Genomic DNA, 27,092 nt, shown 5'->3' with positions numbered 1-27,092 from the left:
TAAATCTACTATAACAAAAAATTATGCATGTACAACAACAGCATAATAGTGCCAATGTACTGTCTTAATATAGTATGGCTGTGTGACAATATGTTTTGTTTCTACTTATAAAACAGTTCCAGTCCTTGATTCTGATTGGTCAATAGTTGTACTTTACTACATTTTGCATTGTACCTTATAGAAAAGGCCTTACTGATTACTTAAATATCTGTTTTACACATTTAGAATCAGGGGGTCCCTGCTCCATGCCTCTCCATTCTAGGGGTCCCCGACCCAAAAAACGTTGAAGACCCCTGAACTATGGGGTCGTTTTATGGAGCTGGACAGACTAAAAATTAGTTTTAAAAGTCACTCTGCAAACCCGTGTAGTAAGTTTAAAGGAAAACGCCACTGCTTTTCAATATCTTACTTTGTTCTTACCTCAACTTAAATTAATTAATACACACCCATCTTTTTTCAATCCGTGCACTTAATTTTTGTTCAGCGAGTCGTGAATGTGTTAGCATTTAGCCTAGCCCCATTCATTCCTTAGGATCCAATCAGGGATGCATTTAAGAGCCACCAAACACTTACATTTTTTCCCTATTTAAAGACTCTAATATTAGTATTTACACGAGTAAGTATGGTGGCACAAAATAAACATGCCGATGTTTAAGTGGATAAGATTTAAGTGCTGCAAATTAAGTGCTCCTTCAACATACAATATAGTTATAATTTTTTATCCGCTTGGTGGCTTCTAAATTCATCCCTGTTTGGATCCTAAGGAATGAATGGGGCTAAGCTAAATGCTAACACATTCACGATGCGTTGTACAAAGATTAGTGCACACATTGAAAAAAGGTATTAATTTGTCTAAGTTGAGGTAAGAACATAGTAAAATATTGAAAAACGGTGGTGTTTTTCTTTAACCGTGCCCTGCTCTGGTACAGTTCAGTGATGGGGTGCAATAGTGCTACTCGGGTAGTCTAAAGACCTTTTCCTATTACAAAGAACCTTTTGTGAAACAAAAAGGTTCTGCAGATGTTAAAGATTCTTTATGGAACCATAAACCAAAAACATCTCTTCTATGGCATCATGTAGCAACTTTACTTGGAGTGTAAAGCACTTCTCAAAGCTATATATACACAATAAAATCCTCAAAACAAAAGGAAAACATGTTATAAACTTTAGATAAAATAAAACATGGTATAACTTTGTAACCCACACACACCAACACACACATCAACGTTCATCCAAGAACCAATTAGGCAGACGTCTGCCACTTTAATTAATGCAACACATCGCATCCAGCAGAGAGGGAGGGGCTGCTAAATGAATTTGTGTGTTTAATTGACAGGGTAAAACTGCGGGTGGTCAGCGCTACGATGTTTTGTGGCGTGTGAGTGGATGGGCTCACACCAAGAGGCGTCCTCACGGGTTTGCTAGAGGCATAAAGTAACATGACGGATAGTTCGGCAGCTAGCGCACTGCTTGTAAATGTAACGCGCATATGTTAAAGAGCGTGGTGAAGATGGAAAGGGCAAGTGAGAAATTAAATAAAGAGGTTTTCATGAGCTTCACTAAGCTGTGTCTATGTAATACCATAAATTTCGGTGCTGAATGGCGACGTTTCAGAAAAGTGAGAGTGAGAAAGAAAATGCGTGTTTAGTGAAGCAGGGCGCTCTGACTCGCAGCTGCACGCAGTCAGGAAAAAGCTACAGAGGGTCTGGATGGCTTAGTGTGGGTGTCTGGTGTGTATATGTGTTTTGGGAAAGCCCAGTGATGACCTTTGACCCAGGGGAAGTGATCTGAAAGAAAGAACTTGACTTGTGGGGCCTCCAGAACAGAAGCCTTGTGTCTGCCCATTCTCTTTGAATGGAGGAGGAAAGGAAGAACAGAATAAAGACAGACAGAAGGCCTGTGGTACGGGGCAGAGAGGTTGGGACAATGTTCTCTTTGCCCCATAAAAGAATAAAGAAAACCTTATTTTAATGTAGAAGCTGCTAAAAAGGAAAAAAATTCAAGTGTGACGATTCGGATGGGCCAGTCATATAATACACAACTTCCGCTGCTGTGTATTATTTTCAGTTTCATTTCAGTCAGTTTTATCTCTGTTCATTTGGTTGAATATTCTGACATTTTTAATAAGTTGAGGGGGTGGCAGGTGGTAATAGGGGTAGTTGATAACAATGGGATTTGTTTAAAGTTGGTATCCTTATTTTTTTTCAGAAACACATACTTTGATCTGTCAAGGTTGATGTGCAGACATAGGCACAAGTACACCAAGTGTATCAAGTCCGAAAGGAATCCACCGGGCAGTTTTCTCTGCCCCCCAAAAATTCTTCAACCTCACCCGAGAGAGAGAGAGAGTGAGAGAGAGAGAGAGAGAGAGTGAGAAGGTGTGTGAAAGAGAAGGCACAACGGTGATCTCATTGTTGCTATTGTCTCTGCCTTTGAAGCGAGAAGGAGAAGATGCCTTCCGCCCATCTTTTTCTCTGCGTGCTTGTGTGCGGGTGAATAGTGGGGTTAACCCAGAATGCAGCTGGGTTGCATTGTGTCTGTTACAGAGAGTGCTTTCCTATAGCAGGTTCAGAGGATGAAAGACAAAGGGATAGGGAATCACTGGCAAACATCTGAATACCTTAGGCCTCAGTGTGTGTGTGTGCGTCCTGAAACGTAATGTGAGGAAGGTTGGTTACCCGTGATGCCGGCATGATGCGTTTGTTTAAATTTGGTGAAAAAATAGCTTTATTGGTAACCACTCGCTTTCTGTCTCTTTTGCTCTGATATGGCTGAGTGGGCTTTCAGATCTGTCAAAAATTGCATTTCACACACGGAGGCTGGCACTGTGAAACACTATCACTTACACACATCACAGATACTCACGGATATATACACATCTGTGTAATGATAACAACCACAAAACTCCAGAACATTATATTTTGACACTTTATGGCTATGTTTTCGAGGGTGTGCATAGTGTACCTACTTTCTGCACGTGTATTGTATACACATGCATTTATGCTGTAATGGTAACAGTCAGTGCTCATAAGTTATTCCTGAGAGATGTGGATGCACATGGCTGTAGGAATGCCAACAGCCCATTGACAGACCATTTGGAAATCTGGGATATTTTTAAGAATGATGAGTAAAATGAAATATTTTGGATTTTGCAATATTGCAAATGTAGACAGGTTCGCTCTAAAAAATACTGGGTGGTTTCAGTCCATAGGTAAAATATGGGAGAATCGAAGCCAGAAATGCCACATTTGACCACACCATGGGTTAAAACCATAGACTGTAAAAAAGATGGACGTCGTCACCTATAGGTTTCTGAAGATTGTTTTTGGAGCTTAAAGTAGGCAGTGCCTGTCGTCGCCATCTTGGCCGCGCGTCACTGCGCGTTTACATTTTCTCTGGACCCAATGCTTAATACATGTCTGACCATTGAAACGAACAAAAAAAGAAACTAGAAAATCGCATTCATAACAATTTATGGTGATTTTATTTCCATTACACCTTTGCCTTCAATGACGCTGATGCAGGGCTCCCCTGTTTCAAGATGGCGGCTCAACTTGACGCATTCGTTCCAATGAACTGCCGTAGTCAAGGCGACATCTAGTGTACATATCTATGCATCAGAGAGATCGGAAGCTTGCCCCTTGGTAAAACAATACAAGATTGGTTAATTTAAAGGGGTCATATCATGTGCTATAATTGGGTCCTCAGTGCCCTTATCAACCTAGAAAATGTGAAAAAGATCAACCCAGTAACTTAGTTAGGTGAAAAAATAGGTAATTCAAAAATTTGGCTCCTCGTGTGATGTCAGAAGGATATAATACCACCTCTTAATCTGCACTATCCATCCATGCCACAGCTCATTTGCATTTTAAAGGACGCACCCAAAAACAACATTTTGCTCACACCTACAAAGTGTCAATTTTAACATGCTATAATAAATTATCTATATGGTATTTTGAGCCAGAACTTTACATACATACCTTGGGGACACCAAAGATTTATTTTAAATCTTAAAAAAAGTAAAATGTCCCCTTTAAGCATAAAGTTTGATTTCTCATGTCCTTACTCAGTCAAAATTGAAGATATCAATATTATATTTTCACAGAACATCCTTTACATTATTTAGGATGACTTTATGTAGAAAACTGTAAATCACAAAAATATCAGTTTTTACAGAATGGGTAACATATGAGAACACAAGCACCCCAAAGAGTGACAGTTTACAAGCTGCACTTTTGTGTGTGCCGAAAGTCTTTTGTATGTGTGCGTTTGTATGTGTGTGTGCTGTCAGTGACAGTCTTTGAGAAGAGTGGAAAGCAATAAACCTGCTGAAATGGTGCCATCTCACAGACATGATTGATCAATTGAATTCTATCAGACACACTGACCGCTGGGATTAAAAGGGTCAAAACACTGGAGATCATACACTCAGTCGCTGTGTGTTCTGTCTCTGTGTGAGTGTGAGCATTTAAGCTTTGCTGAGGTAAGTCCCAGCGTCGAGGTGTATTAGAGAGACGTGGGACCCGCGGGCCATCACGCAGTCAACGACTAGCTGATCTTTCTTTTAAGTAACCACAGATTGAGTTTAAATTCACATTCAAATGGATCGATTTCTGTGTTCAAATGAAGGAGGAAAAGGGAATCTTTGGATAGCTGCTTTGTCTGTCTGTCATTTTATCCTCATACCCCTTCGCATCTCTCTCTCCATCTATCTATCTATCTCTCTCTCTCTCTCTCTCTCTCTCTCTCTCTCTCTCTTCTCGCTCTCTCGTTTTGTGGGGATTGCTCTGCCCTCTGACTCAAACTCCCAAGAATAACCTTTCAGAGGTATTTTGAAGAAATGAATTGGCTCTATATCAGGGATTTTCGTTTCTATTCTTCTTTTTACATCCCTCTCTCTCTCTTTCTCTCTCTCTCTCTGTAATCATTTGAGGGCTGTAGCTTTCTCAGCTCTTATACACTGTAAAAAACAACCTATAGAATTTACTCAAAAAAATTGTTGTAACAATTTGCACTCACTTTGTTTGAGTAAATTATATCCTATATATTTGATTAAAAAGTACCTAAATTTAATTACTATGATAAAGTAAAAAAAATTAGGTAAGGTCTACCTATTTTTTCATAACTAATTACTTATAAAAAAATGAATAACATTAACCCTATTGGTATTAAGGCACAGATCTATTAAATTATTATTAATAATGATAAGCCATTAAGAAACATTACATATTACTTATTCAGAGAGGGTTGAATAAGAAAATAGTCATGCACAAGATTGCATAAATTGCTTGCTTTATTGACCAAATAACATTCTGTAAACATTTAAAACTAATTATTGGACGTATAATAACCCCAATACATTTCAAGTGAAATACAACATATCATAGTTTTACATAAAGCTTCTTGAACATATTATTTCATAAAACAAAATAAACCAAGGCTTCATGAGATGTTAAAAAAACCATTAAAAGCAAGATTCCTAAATACTGTTCTTCACGTTATCATTAGAAAATTAAAGAAGACAATAATATGAGAGGAAAAACTGATCTCATTTACCTCAGTAGACTAGCATGCTATATCGATACAAACAAACATTTCAACTTCATTTAAAACTTATTAAGTGCAAAAATACAACTTCATATTATGCTATAACTCACAGTACACGTGCATAAAACATTGAACACTAACAAGAAGTACTTACATTCAATTTTAAGTGATTCAACTTCATATACAAGTCTCATATATAACATATGAACTCCGAAATACTTTTTTGAACAGACATTAAAAAGCGAAAGGCAACGTTAAGTATATATCCGTAAATGATAATAATAATAATAATAATAAAATGGCTTCATAAATGGATCCCTTCTAAAACAAAACTCAATATATTAACAGATAAATGCAAGAAAACTTTTACAGTAATTATCTAGCATCGACAGCTTTACCGTTGTTTGTTTGTCTGCTCGACGCCCTCCCGTCTGTATCGTACATCAACCGTCCGCTGCTCTCTCTCGTCACGTGGCTTGCTCAAGTTCAACCACTCATATTGAGCAGCTCCGCTGTTCACGAGATTCAGACATGTAAATAATAATAATGGAAGTTAATATTTTAATCATAAATATGGATATTTATTCGTATTCGCAGGTGCAAGAACTGGGCGATGTTTCATTCAAAGCTAACCTGACTGACATATTCTAATCTATCAATCTGTCAACAACAGAGACAGAGAAGCACGCAAATGACTAAACTTCTAGTAGATTTTACAGTTAACCAACTTAACATTTCCATTCATGATGATATCAACAAGTTAAATAAAAACTTACCTGTCAACAAACCGCAGTTCTCCCGCCGATATGATATGAAAAAAATGGTGACTCGAGTCCCGCCTGGATGTTGATTCATGCGCACTTTGCGGTGCTAAGGCCAATATTTTGGGGTATATGTTACTTATTTTTTTAGTATTGCAGTTATTACTGTTAAAAATTGGATAGTGAAGGTAGAATATACCCATTATTTTTTATTTTACTTGCTAGCTTATATACTTAATTAAATTATAACTAATTTTCATGGGTTAAATTTAACACCCTCCAGAGTAATTTTTTACAGTGTAATTGTCTCTTCAGAAACTCAACAGCACAGTAATAACTGACTCACGCTGCCTTAACACTCACTCAGAGAGGACCGGGAATCTATGTTTGGGTGCTTATGTGTGTGTGTGTGTTATCATACGTTCAAGTTCATTATGTTAATGCTACCGATTGTTTTGTGTGTACGTACAGTTAGAACATTAGTCATTTCAGATTTATTGTTAATTCAGAATGTCTGAAATCTAAATTTTTTTTTAAAGGAATAGGCAAAGTTCAATTAGAAATGAAAATGTGTTCATTAATTCACCATTATACCACACTGTTGAATGCTGTATTCTGATTGGCTGAGAAATGTTCCATGGGTGTTGATTATTTTTCAATAACTTGTCAAATGTCTTAAAAATAGGCACCGGAGCCATGTTTGTGGCAACTGTGGTATAATTTGAATAATTTGAAAATAATGCACACCCGCGGTTTTACCACCTTGGGTGTGCATTATTTTCTTATAATTCAATGGCCCGTCGTCAATTATTCCTTATGCCGACCCCACAGGACATGCACTGTCAGAATGTAAAAATGTAAAAATATGTACCCCAGCTGTCACTGGGTCAGTACCCTTCTTAAAATGTACAGCTTTGCACGTAAAGAGTTAATATTAGTATCTCAAAGGTACATTTTGGTGTATATCCGTACCTAAATGGTACATATTAGGACCTTCATAAGGAGACTGCCCCAGTGACAGCTAGGGTACATATTTTTAACAATTTTTTCCTAACAGTGTGAGAATAAAACCAATCATCTTTGTGTGTTGCTAATGCATGCTCCACCAATTGATGGATTGAAGATAAAAATCTTGGCCGCCCTATGCGGTCCTTGGAATGTTTATAAGGCCGGAAGTGTGAACAAAACGTTTATGAGTTAAATTATTTAATTTCCTGATCTAGTTTCAAAATAAATCATTTGTGAATGAATAAAGCAAACTTATGTTCTTTGGCTTTAAAGGCCGGGGTGCATGATCTCTTAAAGCCAATGTTGACATTTGAATTCAACTAAACACGCCCCTACCCCAATAGAATATGGACCTTCTTTTGATAGACCCGCCCCACACATACACAACCCAGGCAACGATGTCGATTAGTAGACACGCCTCTTACTGCTGATTGGCTACAAGTCTGTTTTGGTACTAGGCCGACTCACTTTTCCAAAGTGTTGTTCAAAAATCATGCACCCCGCCTTTTACCAAATAAAAAATAATTAGTAAATAGGTGAAGAAAATCTGTGGTTTGGTGGTTATTGTGCTTTAGCATCATTATAGGAGTTTTAAACCTTACTACCTGTATTTTTAATACGACCACCTTTTGTAAAAAAAAATAACATTATACCATAGTTATCGATTTTTTTTAGTCTAAAGGTGTGTGAATATCTTTCCAGCTCTACAGGACTCTCCTTTGGCGAATGGCCATGGTCACTCGGGGCGGGACTTTCTGCGCAAGCAGATGCGAGGAGACCTCTTCACACCGCAACAGCTCGAGGTATTGGACCATGTGTTTGATCGACAGCACTTTCCTGAAATGCACTTCACCCCTGACAACAGCAGCATCAAGCCCGCCCAGGTAATAGCTGGGGGATAGGGGCGCGTACCCTGCCTGCCAGGGCTCCTACTAAGCTCATGCTTGCCCCTGTCCGGCTGCCAGCATCGCTTGACCCCGTCCCAACCCTCCTGTTGACCTATGCACCCTCACTGAACCTAACGCTGACCTTTCACCTCTCTGAGCTTATGCTGGGGCCTTGACCTCACTGGTGCGACGTGTCCTCTTTAGAGTTTTTAGCTGAGGTTAAGTCTCAAGACTGCATAGAGGTTTAGGGTTAAGTAGCAAACACTTGTTCATTACTTTGTAAAGTTACCCAAACATATGGCTTATGCATCATGCAATTGGGTGCATTAGATACATTTAGCTATTATTGTTTCCAAAAGCATATTTAATGTTCAGAATTTCCATAACTGCATACAAATTGTTTCTGTTTATGTTCTGTAATCTGCATATATTCCAACTGTATATATTTTTTATCCTTTGAACTATTCTTTGTGCATTGCAAGCTTTGCGTTAATCTACTTGATGATTTTACTCGGAAAATATCGCTACCACTAGCGCATGCCAACAAACAACAGACACTATGCATTAAAACTACAGCTATACACACATACAGGTGGTCATATGTCCCATAACTGATCAGAAGAATAGAAAGTCAAAGTTGTCAGTCAAAAGTCAAAGGCAATCATCCCCACATTCATTCATTCACTCGCACAAACAAGGCCAGTGTCAGAGATCTATAGACTTGTTTGAAAGACCCCACAATTCCTCTGTCCATTTCACCACTGAGCCCTGAGGCTGGCAAGGTCAAAGGCTACTGAGCAGGGCATTAACCTAAGGGTCAATACGTCTCCCCTGGGTATGTGTGTGTGTGATCTAGGTTTACTGTGGCACAACTGACCAGACAAATTGGGAATTTTGAGCTGTCTCTTTTTCTTTGTTAAAAGCAAGTATGCTAACTGGTCTTGTGTGATTGACTGACAGGTTGTTTCCCCTGCACTGACAGTTTAACCTGGGAATGCTACTCAAGGAGAGAGAAATGATGTAGCGGTTGAGTGTTATTTTGTCTCCCAGGGGTAGAAAATGAACTTGGGACTTGATTTTGCCCTGAAGACTGCAGCTGCACAGTAGATTTAGTTAAGGTCAAGGGCTTCATTACATACAGTTGATGTTGGGATTATGTAATTGTATCAGTCATCTGAAATTTATGACAAAAGATGATTAGGATGACAAGCACACTTATGAAAAAAATATCATATAATATACTATATATATATATATTGTATCTCATGTGAGCAAATAGTAGACAGTCTGGGCTTCATTCCCAAGCCCAGCCTGTCTACTATTTGCTCATATGAGATACAACCTTTACTCACATTACTATAAAATTACTATAAAATGAACTACACAAACTAATTCATTAGCAAGAAATCTAGTGAAACACACAGCTCTGTAAAAACTACATTTCATAAGTCACCCTCATAATGTACATACTAGACACACATTTATCTGTACAAAACCCACTGGGCATAGGCTGAAAAGCCTTAATTTTTCTTCCTTTGCATGAAACCTGAGCAAAATTATACCTTAATGCAAAAATTATTTATAAACCATTCACTTTTCTTTGGAATATATTTGTAATGAGAACAGTCATTTAAAAAACGAAAATGCTAGATGGGGCAGTGGCCCAAACCAAAAAGGGCACTAAGGGGGTTGTTCTATTATTATGGTTTTAATAAAGTATTATAAATATGATGTGTTATATATTACTAGCATCAACTTAGACAAGTGATTATAATGGGAAATAACACGAATTAAAGTGCGACAATCTGCTAAATATTCAATATTATTTACCTGCTGGCTTGATGGAGCTTTGAATCCATGTTTGTAATGTTGAACTGCCTTTAGCAGCCTCCCTTTCCGTTCTCTGTCTATATTTTCTGAAGGCATTGGTGTTTTTGTATATTTTGTCTACAAACTGTGCCGGCAACAACAGCAAATTTAGTGTTTATATTAACTTAGATCTGATCGGGAACATTAATTCAACTAGACAAGCATTGTAACCTTTTGTTATTTGTTGTTGTTTGCTTGCTAAGTTGTTAGCACTTTTAGAACACCCACAGCAAATCATTACCAGAAGAAATACATACCGTAAACAAACTTCCAAATGACTAATTCTTAACAACTGATATAATGTATAGAATCTACATGTTAATGCAACGAACTTCGGAAACTGTCGTCTTCGCTCTCCAGGCAGAGAGTGGACACAGAGATGCTGCAGAGCGGGCGGGAAAACACGAAGTGGATTACCGAAATCAGTGGATCTTTAGCGGAGCAGTAACATAAAACAGCAAGATTTTTGGGCACCGTGTTTAGTCTATGTTCCGCGTTTTGCTGCTTTCTGCAAGTCTCTCATATTAAAAACGAACTAGACATCCGCCTGAAAGAGTTTTTAAAATATGTATTTAATATTTAATAATACTGTATAAATCATCACGCGGACTGGACACCTTTGCGGGCCGTATTTGGCCCGTGGGCCGTATGTTTGACACCCCTGCCATAGACTTTAAAAAATATGGACGTAGTGTCCGTGATGTCACCCATAGGTTAGTAAAGAGCTTTTTTGAAGCCAATAGTGCATCAAGCTGAGGTGGCTGGTTGCTGAAATCACGCCCACCTAGTTTGACGGTAATGACCATAGACATTATATACGAAGACCCTTCGTAGACTGGCGCAGCCTATTGGAGCTGACATATCAGCACGGGCGCCATCTTGGATGGGTCCCCAATGACGAGATATCTCGTCAAGTAAGAGAAAACGCTTCCCCGCCAATGACGAGATTTTCCGTCTTTCCGCGATACCGCTATTATCCACCAGGTGGCGCCCTTCCGCAACTTTTTAAACCCGGAAGTATTGCCCTATGGCAAGCTGCTGCATGTCCGTGTCTGTTTTAAAGGTCGCTCTGAATGGGATCTCTATGAAGGGTCCGTCACAAAAATGGAATTATCTCTGCTTTTTGCTCAAAATGTGGTGTTTTTGCAGAAACCTACCCATATTCAAAAGCTGATTACAAAAGAACCACTAAAGGTAGGATGAAACGGTTTTTTTTGTTTGAAAGCAGAGGGTCTGTTCTTTCATTTGGTATATTGTATGTTTATTTATTTAAACAAGAAAATTTTCTGGAAGGCATTAAACTGTGGTGAAAATCATGAAAAACGCTGGCGCTTGCTGGCAACTTTTTTTAAAAATGCTGGCGGTGAAAGAGGTAACAGCAGTGGCAGTGCCATGAGCGGAAGTAGCGATTGTCTTATTTTCCCTGTAATGAAAAAAGATGGGACTTGAATTCATCCATCAAGAATTGATTGGATAGTTTAAAGTTGGGTCATGTTGCTAATTGCTAATCCCTGCAGTCTTTTACCGGACCCCGCCCACCTGCCATACCATATGACTGGAAGTAAGGAGAGATAGTTTCGAGGAGGGAAGGAGATTCGCGTTTAGATTAAAGATTATGAGAGCACGTGTATTAAAAAAATTGATGAGTCATTTGTAAAAAATACCACAACATTCCTAAAAAAATTTCATTTCGACTTTAATTATGCAGAACTTTAAGGCTTAATATAATTTAAACGGAGTTACAAAAAATTCACCCCCTAACAGTTGTCATGAAGGGCAGAATTAGCTATATAGACCAAAAATACTTTTTATACCAGGCTGTAAAGACATTTATTTCTGCTGTAAAATTGGGCATTTCAACATGGGGGTGTATAGGAATTGACCCCTTTTGGAGCTAGCCTCTAGTGTTCATTCGATGAATTCCAGTTTAAGTCATTTCCCTATTGGCTTCATCAGTGTTTAGTTTAGTTTAGTTTAGTTTATTTATTTATAAAGCACACAAATTACAGCATGGCGCCGCTGTCCAAGGTGGTGCACAAAAGCAATTTTAAGAATTTCATCATTAATACATTTTAAGAAAAGAAAAACGATAACAAATATGAATAAATAAAAATAAATAAATGTATAATTTAAGATTATGATATGTTAAACATAATGTTAAAAAATATAACACTGCACTAAAAAAGGTTTCAAGAGGAAGTAAAGGCTTTAATAAATAGGATTTTAACTACTTTTTAAAAACAGACACTGACTTTACAGCCCTAGTTTGGTAAGGTAAAGAGTTCCACAATTTCGGACCAATGACCGAAAAAGCCGGTCCCCTCTAAGTTTTAGTCGAGACCTGGGGACAGAGTGAAGCAGCTTATCAGAGGATAAGTGAGATCGTAAGGTTGCCCCTCGGATAAACCCCTGACCTTTGCGATGGTTTGCTTTACCAATACTCTACTCGTTGATCTGCCACCTATTTATACCTAATGTTAATAAGCAGCACTGCATTTATGGTTTAGGTTACTGGTGGATATGCAATTTTTTTATTTTATTAGCATTATATGTCGAAATGATTCAGCTTATTGGCGGTTATATGCAGAAATAAGCACACATTAGCAAAGATGGCAGAATATACTCAAGAAATATAATTTCAGTGGGTATGTACTTGAATATTCTCACTACATCTAGTGCTGCACTGGTGTATTTACAGTTATATAAATATCCTGGCTGGAACATGAGGCTTGTATCTGCTTATATGAAGTATACTACTGTCCTGAGAGTTGCTTTGGTAAGAAAGCATCAGTCAAGAATATTAAACATATCTGTAAATGTATTTCTCTGATTCTACTCCCATGAATGTAGCTTCATGGTATATCTATAACATAGTGGTGAAATTCTTTTTATCTTTTGTCATTCTCTCTACCCCGTCTCTTTTACATTTCTAGCCGCATTATCCTTCTTTCCACTTCTGTTCTCATTTGCTCCCTCCATCTCTCAGTTTGCGGTGCAGGAAGGACCATTAGGCACTGGCAGATCTATTAATTAGTGTCCTGCACTTCAAGGGGGAGCATATAAAACAGCGCTCGCTCGTAAGAGTCATTTCATTTGAATTTCCTCTTTCCATCTCCTTACATTAAGCCAGAGATACATCAACAGCCCAACAAGCCTTACTCTGAACTAATTATCTAACCACACCAAGATACAGGCAGAGAGAAAAACTTAAAGGAATTGAAGAAAATACAAATATTTCAGTCATTGGAATATTATCCATTCATGTAGACCAGTAAAGATAAATGCTTGCATTTGTAAAACACATTATGGTTGTTGGAGCTGTTGCTTACTGGTTTGCCAAACATTGAGCCAATTGGTTCTGGCTTGCACCATCATGCACCTGTTCTCCCTTTCATTTCCAATCCTAAATTTTCTGTCCGAAATATACATTTAAAATCTTAACGTTTACTGCCAGATAAACACAGTGTGTGCGCGTTTGTGTGTGTTATGCACGCTGAGAGCCACAGTTCCCTGCTTCAGAGGAGCACACCAATAAATGCCTCCCTGCCAGTCAAACTCATTTAATACTGCATGCACTGCTAAATATCCCCCCATCACTCTTTCTCAGTATACCACACATACACACACACGGTGCAGTTTACATGCTCTTTCAGGAGACAATACATACATGCAGAGGGAAAAGGAGAGAAAGAGAGATAGATGGAATTGGAGAAAGAAAAAGCCTCTGAGAGGAAATACTATTATGTAAATGTGGCTGCGGGTCGGGGTGAAATTATTTTGGTGTCGTGCGATTAGGGGCCTCATCTGTTATTGATGTGTGCAGACAGGAGAGCTATTACAGAGGGGTTGTGTCAAGAAGCGGCCCCCATGAAAACTGTGACCTCAATAAGAATAAATATGGTATTTTAGTAAGTTTTGGATAAAGTCAGATGATTGTCCGAATTGAGTCAAATTTAATAAAAAGTAGATCTTAACATTTTGTTTGAACTACCACTACTACTACCTCTACCACTACTACTAATACCACTACCAGTACTACTTCTCAATTTTTTATCTGTCTTTTACAAACCCCATTCCTTCATCTTTCTCTCTCTCTCTCTCTCTCTCTCTCTCTCTCTCTCTCTCTCTCTCTCTCTCTCTCTCTCTCTCTCTTCACTCTCGCTCTCTGTTTCATCCATGGTCTCTCTTAGCATCTGGCCTTTCTCCAGTCTTTACCCCAGCTGCGGTGTGTGTGCCAGGTGTGTCTATATGTGAAATGTATGTGTGTGCATCATGGTCACTGATGGGTTGCGTATCTTCAGAATTGACAACATTTACAGGCTAAAATGAGAATCATCCATCTTCACTAGGCTGCTGTCAGAGGCAGGGCCAAACTTCATAATCCCCAATTACTACAGCTAACCTCCCCATCTACATACCCACATGATGAGGGGGTGGGTGCGTGTTGCATAAATATTACTGAAATACTGAGAAATACACATGGTGGCAAGAAGTCAGTGATGAGAAGGGAGAGAGAGAGAGAGAGAGAGAGAGAGATATGGCATGAGCTGTGATTGGTAAGGTCACAGTCTACTGCCCTCACTCTGGTGATGAGCACAGAGGTGTTTAAGGGGTCACTGCGATACACACATACACAAACAAACATCTTGCTACTGTATTTATTAGATAGGGATGAAAAACATGAGGAATGTAACAATTCCAGTTCAGGTTCTGATTCAACTAAGCAATTCTGATTCCTGAATGATTTGATTAATGATTCATTTTCTTTAGTACTTTTGAGGAAGCAAATCACATCTTACGAATACAGGAAATACAGGAAATGTGTATGTAGTATTAAAAACAGTATAAAAGTATAAGCTGAAGTGTCAAGTATTTAGGGGAAACTCCCCTTCCTCTTGAGCAATAGCCGGAAACTGCAGGATTTCTTAAACCTAAATGAAATTAAAGGGGCCATGGCATGAAAATCTGACTTTTTCCATGTTTAAGTGCTATGATTGGGTCCCCAGTGCTTCTATCAACCTAGAAAATGTGAAAAAGATCAACCCAGTAACTTAGTTTTGGTAAACCATTCTCTACAAGCACATAAAAAATAGGTTGTTGAAATTTGGCTCTCCTTATGATGTCATAAGGAGCTCCTATTATAATAATACCACCCCTTAATCTGCACTATCCAATCACAACTCTGCCATTTAGTGCAGAGAGAGAGAGAGAGAGAGAGAGAGTCTCCTAAAAAAACTCAAGATGTGTTTCGTGCCAAGAGAGTTCACTTTAAATACTTACTGATGCCTGAAGAACAAATTAAGTTCTGAATTTTTTTTTTTTTTTCAATTTTGTGTACATATTTCCTGTATTTTCTGTTTGTATCTTAAAAAAGAGAAATAAATATGGATGGACATTAAAACTTTGCTGAAACAACAAAGCTGGTGATGGTGGCTGGTGATGGTGGCCTTAGACTTGTTTTGACTTGTGTTTATATATATATATATATATATATGTATATGTCTGTGTTATAATCAATAGAAAATAAATGCTTGATTAGTATTAGAGGACAAGCTTACAATTTCCAGCTTGACAGGATGATAAAAGTGGTTGGTAATAGTCTGTGATAATATCAGTAAGTAAAAACAGGGCAGGTGTGGATTTTGTTGAGAGTTTAATCTACTTGTAATCAGGGTGATTAATAAACCTCATTCAACACTAAAACAGAAGTGACATCCACTTCCTAAAATCTGCCATCCAACCACATCCACACCTGAGTGACAAACCCCATTACCACCAATGGAGATGAATCACTGTGGCTGTGTATTGGGGGTATCATTGTAAGTAATTGATCGTGAAAGCACACAAGCAGGGTCAGTCTGAGGTCAGCCACATGCATCACCTGGCCACCACTATTCACAAGAAAACATATAGTCAAGATGTGATGTAATGTATATCAAAAATGATGCCATGGTGTTGATTCGCTTCCATTATAGCCATCTAATGAAATCTCTCTCTATAGACGCCTGATTACTCCGCTATGGCATCTCTGGCTGGTGGATTGGAAGAGATGAAGAACAGCTTGGGCAATCAGACAGGAGCAGAGTTGGTTTCCAGCGTTGCCGGACCTCAATCATATCCACTAGTGTCCGGTAAGCAAAGCGATATGACGATACATATAAGATGATGATATACTGCTTTGCTTTTTATAATGTTTGTATATTTATCTATACATTTTTGTTGACATTCAAAATAGTTTGGTTTGTTTTAGTAAACACCAAATGCACATTAAAACTGACATGAACCAATTAATCGGTTAGCGATGCTAATGGTCTAACCAGATCCAATGAATTATGCTAAGTTATGCTAAAAGTGGTACTGCCAGACCTGGAGATCGGCTGAATGGATTCCAAAATGGTAAAAATCAAGTGTTTAACTCTAGGGAAGCTGGAAAATGAGCCTATTTTCAAAAAAGTGGATTGTCCCCAACCTTTAAAAAAAAAAGTTGTAACTGTTATGCTGTTTTTATATCATATAATTAAAAAAGTGGGTATGTTATTTGCTAAATGCCTGAATAGTGTAATGTGTATTATAAATACAACTAATCATGGCAGATTAAATTGAAAATCATATCCCTAATGCATGTCATCATAACAAAATGATACCCCAAAATTTCACCTGCTGCCAGTAGAGGTGCTAATTTAATAAATGCGTCTGTTGGTCACATTGGGGGGAATAGACAAACGACCAAAACAATCGAATGGGTTGAAGGATATGTTTATAAAATTATATACTCTAATATCAAGTCATAACACCCACCCATGTAGATATTGCGTGGTTATGAAAACTTATTTTTATATGAAAATTATATTATGATATATGCAATATGAAATGACATACTGTAATATCATGATAACAACCACTATATTGCTGATCTGAGATCAGCTTGTCCTTCAGGAAGCTAAAATGGTCCATTTGGGGACCCACAGCTGACTGCATATAGGAGGCCTAAATGACTAGCGGTTGTGTTAAAAATAAAGTTGAATCATCTAATTGTGAATTAGCTTGCTGCAGGTTGCTCAGTGGTGAGGTGGGAGTGTTATCAGACCTGTTAAACAGTGCTCAGTGATTCAGATTCAGACTCTATATCCTATGGGACATTGAAAGTGGATGGAGAGATGTAATTACTATATACACGTCTCCTCTTCTCCCTCACTCTCTCACTGCATTGGGGAGTAAGGGAACGCTAATTAAGAGCTGCTTGGACAGGAGCCCTAACGAGGGAATCATGGGATTGGGATTTGTGCACCATCTGACAAGGTAGAGCGAAACCTGTACATCCGCACAATGTGTGTGTGTGTGTGTGTACCTGGTAATTATCACGTAAGATAGAAATACCAGTATTTTTGTGACCTTGTGGGGACATTTTGAGGTCCCCATGAGGAAACAAGCTTATAAATCAAATAACAAAATGACTGTTTCTTGAAAATGTGAAGAAGCAGAATGGTTTCTGTGATGGTTGGGGTTAGGGAATGGGGTAGGTAAGGGGAATAGAATATACAGTTTGTATGGTATAAAATGCATTACGTCTATGGAATGTCCCCACAAAACATGGAAACCAGAATGTGTGTGTGTGTGTGTGTGTGCGTGCGTGCGTGCATAAATGTATAGAAGTACTGAATGGGAGAATGAATGAAAAAGAGGGGGGTTACTCATGTTTGCATAAAATCTTAAAAGTCAGGCTGTATATGGCTCCATAAACCTTCTGTCACACAAAAGATTTTGCAGTGAAAAAGGATATACAGACTATAAAAAGTAAGAAACAAAAAATGGTTGTTTTAAGAACCCTTTAAGAACATTTTTAAAGAGTGTAGTGTCGCCCCCTATTGTCAGATCATACATTTTATACTCTCCATTTTTAATTTCTACCCTTTAAATTTGACTGATTTCTGAATATTTATATAGACACATTTAGACAAATAGAGGCTTTTAGACAATTAATTCATAAGCTACGATTAAAGGATTTTTTTTCCTGTATATGCCATATCTGTTTAGACTGATCCACCTTGTATATTAATAACTTAAAGATGTGTTTATATAAGCCCATTTATCTATCCTGCACACGTTTTTTGTTTGTGTGTTGTCTATGAACAAATAAGCCTTTTGTAAACATTACAAACAGGACATGATAGGGGTTGTAAAGCCAGACTCAAACTTGTGTCGACCGCATGTGCACTGATCACTGAGCAGTATGTTGGATACCTGCAGGTCTTGTTTCTGACACATATTTTACCAGTTTTATCTTCTTTGAAAACACAGACAGGAAAAGTTTTACGTCTGTTCTCATTCATTCTTCAGTCTGCTGACAACGTCTCTCAGAGGACCAGTCCTTGTCTGCTCTTCTTCTGTAGAGTCCATCTCTCTGTCTGTCCCCCTCTGTCTTTCTCATTTTTGCCCTGTCCACTGACCCGGAGTGGATAAGTATCCAGTCTTTACTAATGTCTTACTGTCTCCTAACACAGACGACTCTCTAACATGGCAACCTAGGAGAACAGAGAGAGAGAGAAAGTGAGAGAGAAAAAAAAGCGAGAGTTTGTACATGCCTTTGTTCCTAACCCTTTCCTTCTGGTAAGGGTGTTTAACTATCGATACGTTTGATCTTGTAGACTTTATCGTTTTAGAAGTTATCGTGCATCCAAGCACCAATATGTGCATTCTCTAAAAATCAAATCTCATAACCGTGGTGCTAGCAAACTATTTGTTTGGCATTACCTGACAGTTGTCCCCCCACACACACTTAAAATGGCTGCTAAGCCCCTGGACTGATATTTGACATCGGTGTTCCTAAACAAAGATTCAACTGAAACATAATGTATTAATAATAATATATTAATTTACTACCAAAGTATAGACGTTAACACTTTACTTGATGGGCTTTGCATAAGACTGACATGACACCTTCATAATCATGACATGACACGTGTCATGAACATTAAGGAGATTTTATGACAACTGTCATTAAGTTTCATTTGTTCAATTATGTCAACAGTTATCAAACTTAAGAAACTACCTAGCTTTATAAGTTAACATTACATTAAACTGTCATTTAAATTAAGTGTTAATACTCTGTGAAATAGTTTTATAACAGCATCATAAATATTTTTCTTGACCTCAACTACAGTGGTACGAATTGAACTTTGAGTTAAAATGTCAATACTAGTGTTAATACTATGTTAAATAATTTTAAATACCTTAACAAAATGTAACAGACACGTCAAAAGATTATACTCAACTTTACATTTATGTGCATAATAAATAAAAAAACCAACAGAACTTGTTCTTCCTCACACAGAGAGTTCTGAAATTCTCTGACATAGAGGAAATACAACAAAACATTTAATTAATTTAATTAATTAATTTAATGTAAACAACCGTTTTCCTAGCTATTTGGACCCAACACATGGCTTAACCCATTACTGTATTGTTTCATTTAATTTTAGGTGAATCAGTCTCCAAATGCAATCAAATTTAATTTTATCAATTTAAATTATTATTATTGGATTATTGGATTTTATTGGAGGAAACTAAAAAAAGCATTATGAACTGAAGAATATTCATGACGTTGTTATAAAACTATTTGACAGAGTAATAACACTTAATGACATTTTAATGACATATAATTGTGCCACTTAGTTGAGGTCAAGAAAAATATTCATGACGCTGTTATATAACACTTCATGAGATTTTTATGACAACTTTAATTTGTATCACTGGTAAAAAGTGGTCAGTTATGTTGTCTTGGTAATGTCAAGTTGGCATGACAAGTTATGATGTATTGATTAATGTCAAGTTGTCATAACAAAGACATCTCAAACAATGTCATCTTTGCATTAAAAATGACATAATTTAACAAATGACACTTAATAACAATTGTCTTAAACATGCATAAAATCTCCTGCATATTCATGAAACGTGTCATGTCATGATTATGAAGGTGTCATGTCAGTCTTATGAACACCCCTTCAAGTCAAGTTTTACCTTATAGACTCTTAAAAATAAAGGTAATGCCAAAGGTTCTTAATAGAAGAACCATGTTTGGTTCACCAAAGAACCATTTATTTCTTAACCTTTTTATTGTCTATAGAGCCTTTATCTATACAAAAACACTTTTTTGGAGCAGAAAGGTACTTCAAAGGTTCTTTAAGGTACCATACAGCCAAAAATTGTTATTCTATGGCATCGTGTAGCACCTTTATTTTCAATAGTGCTGTGAAACAGCTGTAGATTGTTTATTTACAAAGTATAGTTTCCTTATAATAAATATTAAAATGGGTTATGTATATTTCCTTTTTTTAAGGGTCTGGACACACCAAAACTTTTAAACGCGGCTGAAAACGCCTTAAGGACGCCGAATGCCAGCTGTTTTTCAGCCGAGTGCTTTGGTAGCTGTGACACTTCAGCTGTGAGACGGTTGGGTGCTGTGGTAATGTCCCGCCCCTCCTCCACTGTAATTGGACGGCCGTCTGAGAACTGATATTGATATTGACGAGCGGAGCTTTTCACTCAAAGTTGAATATTTTTGAATGCTCAGCGTTAAAAAACCACGAGCGCCGGTTTTCAGCGCGGAAAAAAACTCGCTAGCTGCTTGCTTATTTGAAAAACGCTGAGTTTCCATTGGAATCAATTGAAAACATGTGCCGGCCGCGGGCGTAAAAGCTTGGTGTGTCCAGCCCCTAAATGTAGTAAAAAAAAAATAAGATATTGATATTTAATGAATGGAAGTATGTCAGGACAAAACTGTAAAACCCATTTATAAAATAAATTTTTAAAAGAATCAAAAATAAATAGACGTTAAAAAGTTTCTAGGACAGTGTTAACATGATCTTTGTTAACAAAAAGTTTTGATACTTAAAATAAAATCTGATACTATGAATAAAAACCAACCACTTGGATATAAGTGTGCTTGTATAAAGAATTTTATACAAAATTCTTTATAATTCTTTATAATGTATAAAGTTTTCCACTCTCCATAATACATCATCTCTGAAAACAACATCCCTCTTTAATCTGTGATAAAGAGTTAGTCTTCCTCGGATTCAGTTGTTACCCCCCAACCACTTGGGTAGCCTACAGGCCCTATGCGCTTTAAGTGGTGGCTGTGTTGAAGGGGATGGATGAACTGACGGTGATAGTGTTTATTATGATGAATGGGCTGCAGTCTACAGATCAGCACCATGTGTAGACTGAGAGATGATTTAGTCTGACAGCCATGTCATGTAGCCTAATACAGTTATACAACCACACAACAGAGAGAGAGAGAGAGAGAGAGAGAGAGAGAGAGAGAGAGAGAGAGAGAAATAAAGTGAGAGAGAATTAAATTTAGGAACTGCACAGTGATCATAGTGAAATGGACAACAAGTTAAATCTTCTATTAAATCATTCATCAGTCCAGTTTTATCTGTTTTTTAATGAACACTAATGGACAATCTCAATTGCCACCCTCAGCAAAGGACCTGTGGAGCCCTGGAGCTCTATGAATGTATCAAACTAAACTCTTTTCACTTGCACTTTCTCTGATCTGATCACTTATTTGGAGAGAGTACTGTTTTAAATTACTGTGCTTTTTTACAGAAACATTTGTTTTTCTGAATGTGCCATGACATCCATTATCGAGACAGATCATATGTCTGGTGTACATAACAGTGCTGTCATACATGAATGCATAATTATACCAGAAACCTTATTATCAGGGCAAAGCCATATCTGACAGTATAGTGAGATGGCTGATTGTTAAACTGGGTGTTTCTACTAAGCTCATAAGGTGTCATCTTTCTGATTTTATAAGATCCAGCATAGTTTATTGCTTCATTTGCTTTGTTATGTGAACTCTATATTGATAGTAAAACTGTATTAATAATGTAATGCAAACACTTAAATGCTGAGTTGTTTCAAACATAGTTGAATACAGATAGTTAATATGTTACAAACAAGTTTTTAAGGTATTATAAGGCAACAATTTTACAAAATCGCTTTTCAACTAAGCAGAAATGTAAAATTAATTAAACACTCCTATTAAATCAGATTTAATATATGTAGAATTGATTTTTCGTTGCTTAAAATATTTTTGTGTTGTTTCAACCCATGTTTAGGTCAAATATTGACATTTTCTAGGTTAGTTAAAACCACCAGATTTTATTTACATTTATGCATTTTATACAAAACGAGTTACAGTGCATTGAAAGGTATACTTTTATATTTTTATCAGTATTTGTGTTCTCTGGGTTCAACTCATAGACTGTAAAAAAGATATGGACGTAGTGTCCATGACGTCACCCATTGGTTTGTGAAGAGCATTTTTGAAGCTTAAAGTAGGTGGCTGGTTGCTGAAACAATGCCCACCTAGCTTGACAGTCACCCATCACTCAAGTCGCCACGCCCTTAATTATGCAGATCATTAAGGCTTAATATAATTTAAAAGGATGAGTTACAAAAAAATTCACCCCCCAGTTGTAATGAAGGGCAAATTAGCTATAGACCATAAACACTTTTTGTACCAGGCTGTAAACACATATTTTCTACTGTAAAGTTGGGCATTTACAGTAACATGGGGGTCTATAGGAATTGACTCCCTTTTGGAGCCAGCCTCAAGCGGCCAGTCAATAAATTGCAGTTTAAGTCACTTCCATATTGGCTTCATCAGAGAGATCGGAAGGTTGCCCCTCGGTTCAAACTCATGACCTTTTGTGTTACTAACGCTTTGCTCCACCGCTGAGCTGTACAGGAGTTGGGTTTGTTCATATTTTACCCAACCATAGGTTAAAGTAATCCAGCTTTTTTCAAAGTGAAGGAAAATCAACTTGTGTACATTAATCAAATCAAAAAGTTTTAGTTTAGAATTTGTAAAATACACATTGTTGTCTTATTACACCATAATAACATGTTTATTACTTGTTTATTATCCGTTTATAAGTCCTTTTCAAAATTCATAAAGTTCAAAAGATCATTGTAACAATTAATATTTGTTGCATGTTGAAATTTCCAAGGATCCCATATACATAGAAAAGTACAAAAGCTTTTGAAAGGTCCGTATTTATACCATTTAGGTACAGATATGTGTATACATTTGTTACCAATATGTACCTTATATTAATGTGCACTCTTAAGGTACACCGGTGTACTTTGTAAAAAGCTGCCACCCCAGTGACAGTTTTTGTACCTTTTTCTGGAGTGAATAAAAGGGTTAAAAGCAATTTAACGGCATAAATAAAATTGCTTTATAAAGGGTTATAGTGACCGAAACTGAGACGTCCGATCAATAATAATATCCCTGAAGAGTTGATGCTGTTCATTCTAGAAATTGTCTTTTATCTTCACAGGTCGTGACCTGGCCAGCACCACGCTCCCTGGTTATCCCCCTCATGTTCCTCCGACTGGGCAGGGGAGTTACTCCACACCCTCCCTCACAGGAATGGTACCCGGTGAGTCTCACCTGCATACACTCCAAAGCTACATATCCAATATCGGATCATGGGGGGATGCACCCGACCCGTCCATCAGTTTTACATTATTGCATTAAAAGGCAATCCCAGTTTTTTTATTTGGAGCTTTTTTTAAGTTGGGACATGACCCAGAAGGGATTCAAACCCAACAGTTCATACGTTTATTGTAATAGTTAGGCTCCATATTATAAAGTGCCAATCAGATGTAAAAGATTTTTTAAACAAGGTACATAATGATAAAAATAAATGAAGTGAGTGACAACATGACCAGTTGTCATACATGTGACACCCTCACTCTTTATCTTCCTTCCGGCTGTAACCACCCTCCCGAACCCCATCTTTTCACCTCTGCTTTATTTCAGTTAAGGTCCCAGTGGGAGGGGGTCTTGTCTTTGCCACTTCCTGTCTCCCCCCATCTGCCAGGCTGACAGCACTCCCAGGGGGTTATGGGATGGAGGAGGGTGGGAAGGGTGGTTGGGTGGTTGGCAGAGTGTAGGGCGGGTGGGCTGGATTTGAGTCTTCAGCAAGTAGCTGGACTATTAGACCCCAGTCACACAGCTGTCCCTTCTCAACATCAGTAATTTGTTTTTAATGAGAATCATCGCTGACCCTTGACTAATTCATTCATTCTCCTGCGGTCTCTCTCAGCCTCCTTTCTCTTAGATATTTTTTAATCCACAAGCGACTTCAGAGCACAAAAATACATGTGGAATTTCTAACCAGCAAATTCACATTTACAAACAGGCACGTTCTTACTCCCAAATCGTCACATATTGACGTTTGGTCAGCGCCTGCAGCGTTACTTTTTAACAAACAGGATACCCCTCTGGCATTGTTTTTCGATGTGCAGGCTACTTCATTGAATTTGTTTGTCTTATGCGTCAGATCAACACGCATTTGTAAAAGTCAAAATGATTTGTGTCCGTTCATATTTGCTTTTTTTTAATAAATTGTGTCTTTATAGTCAGTTTCAGCAGTAACATAAACAAACAGCTTTTTTAGACTAAACGCAACTTCTGGTAGACTTCCACATAGAATCAAAAACAACAATAAATATGTTTCTGATAACAAGATAAATAAATGACAAGTAAATTAGCTTCGTATATATATCATATCTAATGCGTATCAACTGTTACACAAAGCTAACATTACTGTGTAAAATTAATGTATATAATTTTAGCTACAGGTCCTTCAGTTCTTGCATGGCTGCCATCCTCTCCGCACAGTTGTGATCCATGTTCGTTGTCTCCCTTCGTCTTTAGCAAACCAAAACATTTTATTTTCCTTAAGGTTTTTGTTTCAGAGATCAGTTTAGCCACTAGCCAGACCAATAAATAAATGCAAAACTGGAAGTTCACATCAGTTCAAGAACGTTCCACGACAATGCGTGTGCATCCAAAACCGTCTATACAGAAGTGGCCAAAAACTATTAATTTTCACAAAATCTGCTGCTTCAGTGTTTTTAAATATTTTTGTCAGATGTTACTATGGCGTTTTTCATCGTACGGTATAATATCCTTATTGTAGCTTAGTTTTACTATATAATTATTGCAACATGATCTCACAAACTTCCATGGCATAGTCACGGAATTTAGTGCTCATTTTTCCGTGGCATTCTCACGGATCTCCGCATTTTTTTCGTGGCCCTGCTACGGACCGTCTTTTTCCGTGGCATTCTCACGGATTGGTTACTCAACTGCTTTTTTCTATTTTCAAACCATTTTCGCTTCAGTTTAGAGTTAGATTTGGTGTTTGCGTTAGTATGTCACTTTAACTATTGGTTTATACAATTTTTTCTGATTTATTCTTTTATATTTTCTAAACTTTAAACAATTGTCGCCTGGCGTTGGGGTTAGAGTTGGGTTTGGGTAGGGATGTCATTTCATGTAAATCTAACCCTAAACCAAAGCGAAAATGGTAAGAAAATAGGACAAAACGGTTGAGTAACCAATCCGTGAGAATGCCACGGAAAAAGACAGTCCGTAGCAGGGCCACAGAAAAATGCGGAGATCCGTGAGAATGCCACGGAAAAATGAGCACAAAATTCTGTGACTATGCCATGGAAGTTTGTGAGATCCGGTTGAATTATTAACTTACAATAGTGCGGCTGTGTATTGGCAAGAATCTCACGATATGATACGTACAGTATCACAATCCATGGGTTGCAGTGCAATATGTTGCAATACAACAAAGCAAGGTGATAAATTGGGATATTTTTTATTTTAAGACTATAATAGGATAGAATTTTAGGAAAGCTAAAAGTGAAGCGAATCTTTTCAAAATTGGCAAAAAAAAGAAAAACAAACAAATACGAATTAGGTGCATTTCCATCTAGTTGTTTGAGCGAATGACTTTGGTATTGGTAGTAACTAACAGTAAACAAAACAAGGTATCATATACTGTATGGTATAGACAACAACAGCGGAAACAGCTAAACTTTCAGTCCCGTGGGTTTAATGTTCTGCAAATGCATTTTCCATCTCCCATTATTTGCATTTACTCTTTTTTTAATAACTCAAAAACCACCTCAAGCGAGCGTAAAAACCTTTTGGTGAATTAAGATTGTTTTTAATCGAAATCGGGCATTTTAAAATGCGCATAAAATTATGGTGATGGAAAGATGGCTATTGAGAACACCATATGCAAACCTTAGCAAAAACATCACCAGCCCTCGCATCAACTCTCTGAACACAGCAAAACAAGCTCAAAGCAAAACAACACAACACAACAACAACATGTCTCCTGTCGTGTCTTCAGTCTGTCAGACCGGTGTCTCCATCTATGCACTCCCTGTTGCCACAGTGACTCGGAGGGTCTTGTTGGAGTCCTTTATCTGTGCGAAATCCGTAACCTTGTCTTGTATCGGGCTCCAACTGACTATCCCATGTTTCCCCCACTTTTGACAAGCATTTACGACCTTGCAACCCATCTCTCTCACTGGGGACACCCCATTTCTCTTTTCCTCTTCATTTCTAAGTCAACCCCCTTGCTTTCATGAGCACCCTCTGTAAGTAACCTGACACTAGAGGTCTTCACGGGTCCACTTAGATCCGAAAACCCGAGGTCCGACCCGAGACCCGATCGGGTTCGGGTCTAAAAGTTTCACATGTGCCTCGGACACGGGTCGGGTACAATAATAGCGGCATCGGGTCTCGGGTAATTTAAAAATTAATGTGTTTTTTCTGAACGGACCCGAGAAGACCCGAACTCTCTCGCCTGTGTGCGTTAATGTCCTTTTCAAACCTCTCATCTGTTTGCCAAGAGCGCTTGCGACATTGTGTGGTTGTCGGAAGGTTCATTTTCGTTGAGACAAACATGTCAGTCAATTATAAATGTACATTTTAGCGGTTACGTGGGTGTCGTCGTCAGATAACAAAGTAAAACGAATGAAGCAGCTCGCCAAATTGGTTGCAAGGCCACCGGAGTTTCTTTCTGTCTGACTGCTGCGCGTGGGTCTGCAGAATGCACACACGTCAGTGCCGTTTGCATTCGGTTCCAGTCGGGTTCAAAAAAAAATTTCACTAGTTCGGGTCGGACTCGGG

General features: G+C 37.9%; 1 protein-coding gene across 3 annotated transcripts in view; it reads left to right on the top strand.

The window, feature by feature from the left end:
* pax5 (paired box 5) overlaps window positions 1-27,092 on the top strand; it is a 61,088-nt gene that overhangs the window by 20,917 nt on the left and 13,079 nt on the right. For 2 of the 3 annotated variants that reach the window (XM_065254669.2, XM_065254670.2), the window contains exons 6-8: window positions 8,019-8,200; window positions 16,074-16,203; window positions 23,428-23,529. In XM_065254669.2, the coding sequence (XP_065110741.1) occupies window positions 8,019-8,200; window positions 16,074-16,203; window positions 23,428-23,529 (414 nt within the window). The remainder of the gene's footprint in view (window positions 1-8,018; window positions 8,201-16,073; window positions 16,204-23,427; window positions 23,530-27,092) is intronic. The other variant, XM_065254671.2, reaches the window with a different exon arrangement.

The sequence above is a fragment of the Paramisgurnus dabryanus genome, chromosome 4 (assembly GCF_030506205.2).
Source record: "Paramisgurnus dabryanus chromosome 4, PD_genome_1.1, whole genome shotgun sequence".
Taxonomy (NCBI): Eukaryota; Metazoa; Chordata; class Actinopteri; order Cypriniformes; family Cobitidae; genus Paramisgurnus; species Paramisgurnus dabryanus.
This window is presented reverse-complemented; position numbering and strand designations above follow the sequence as displayed.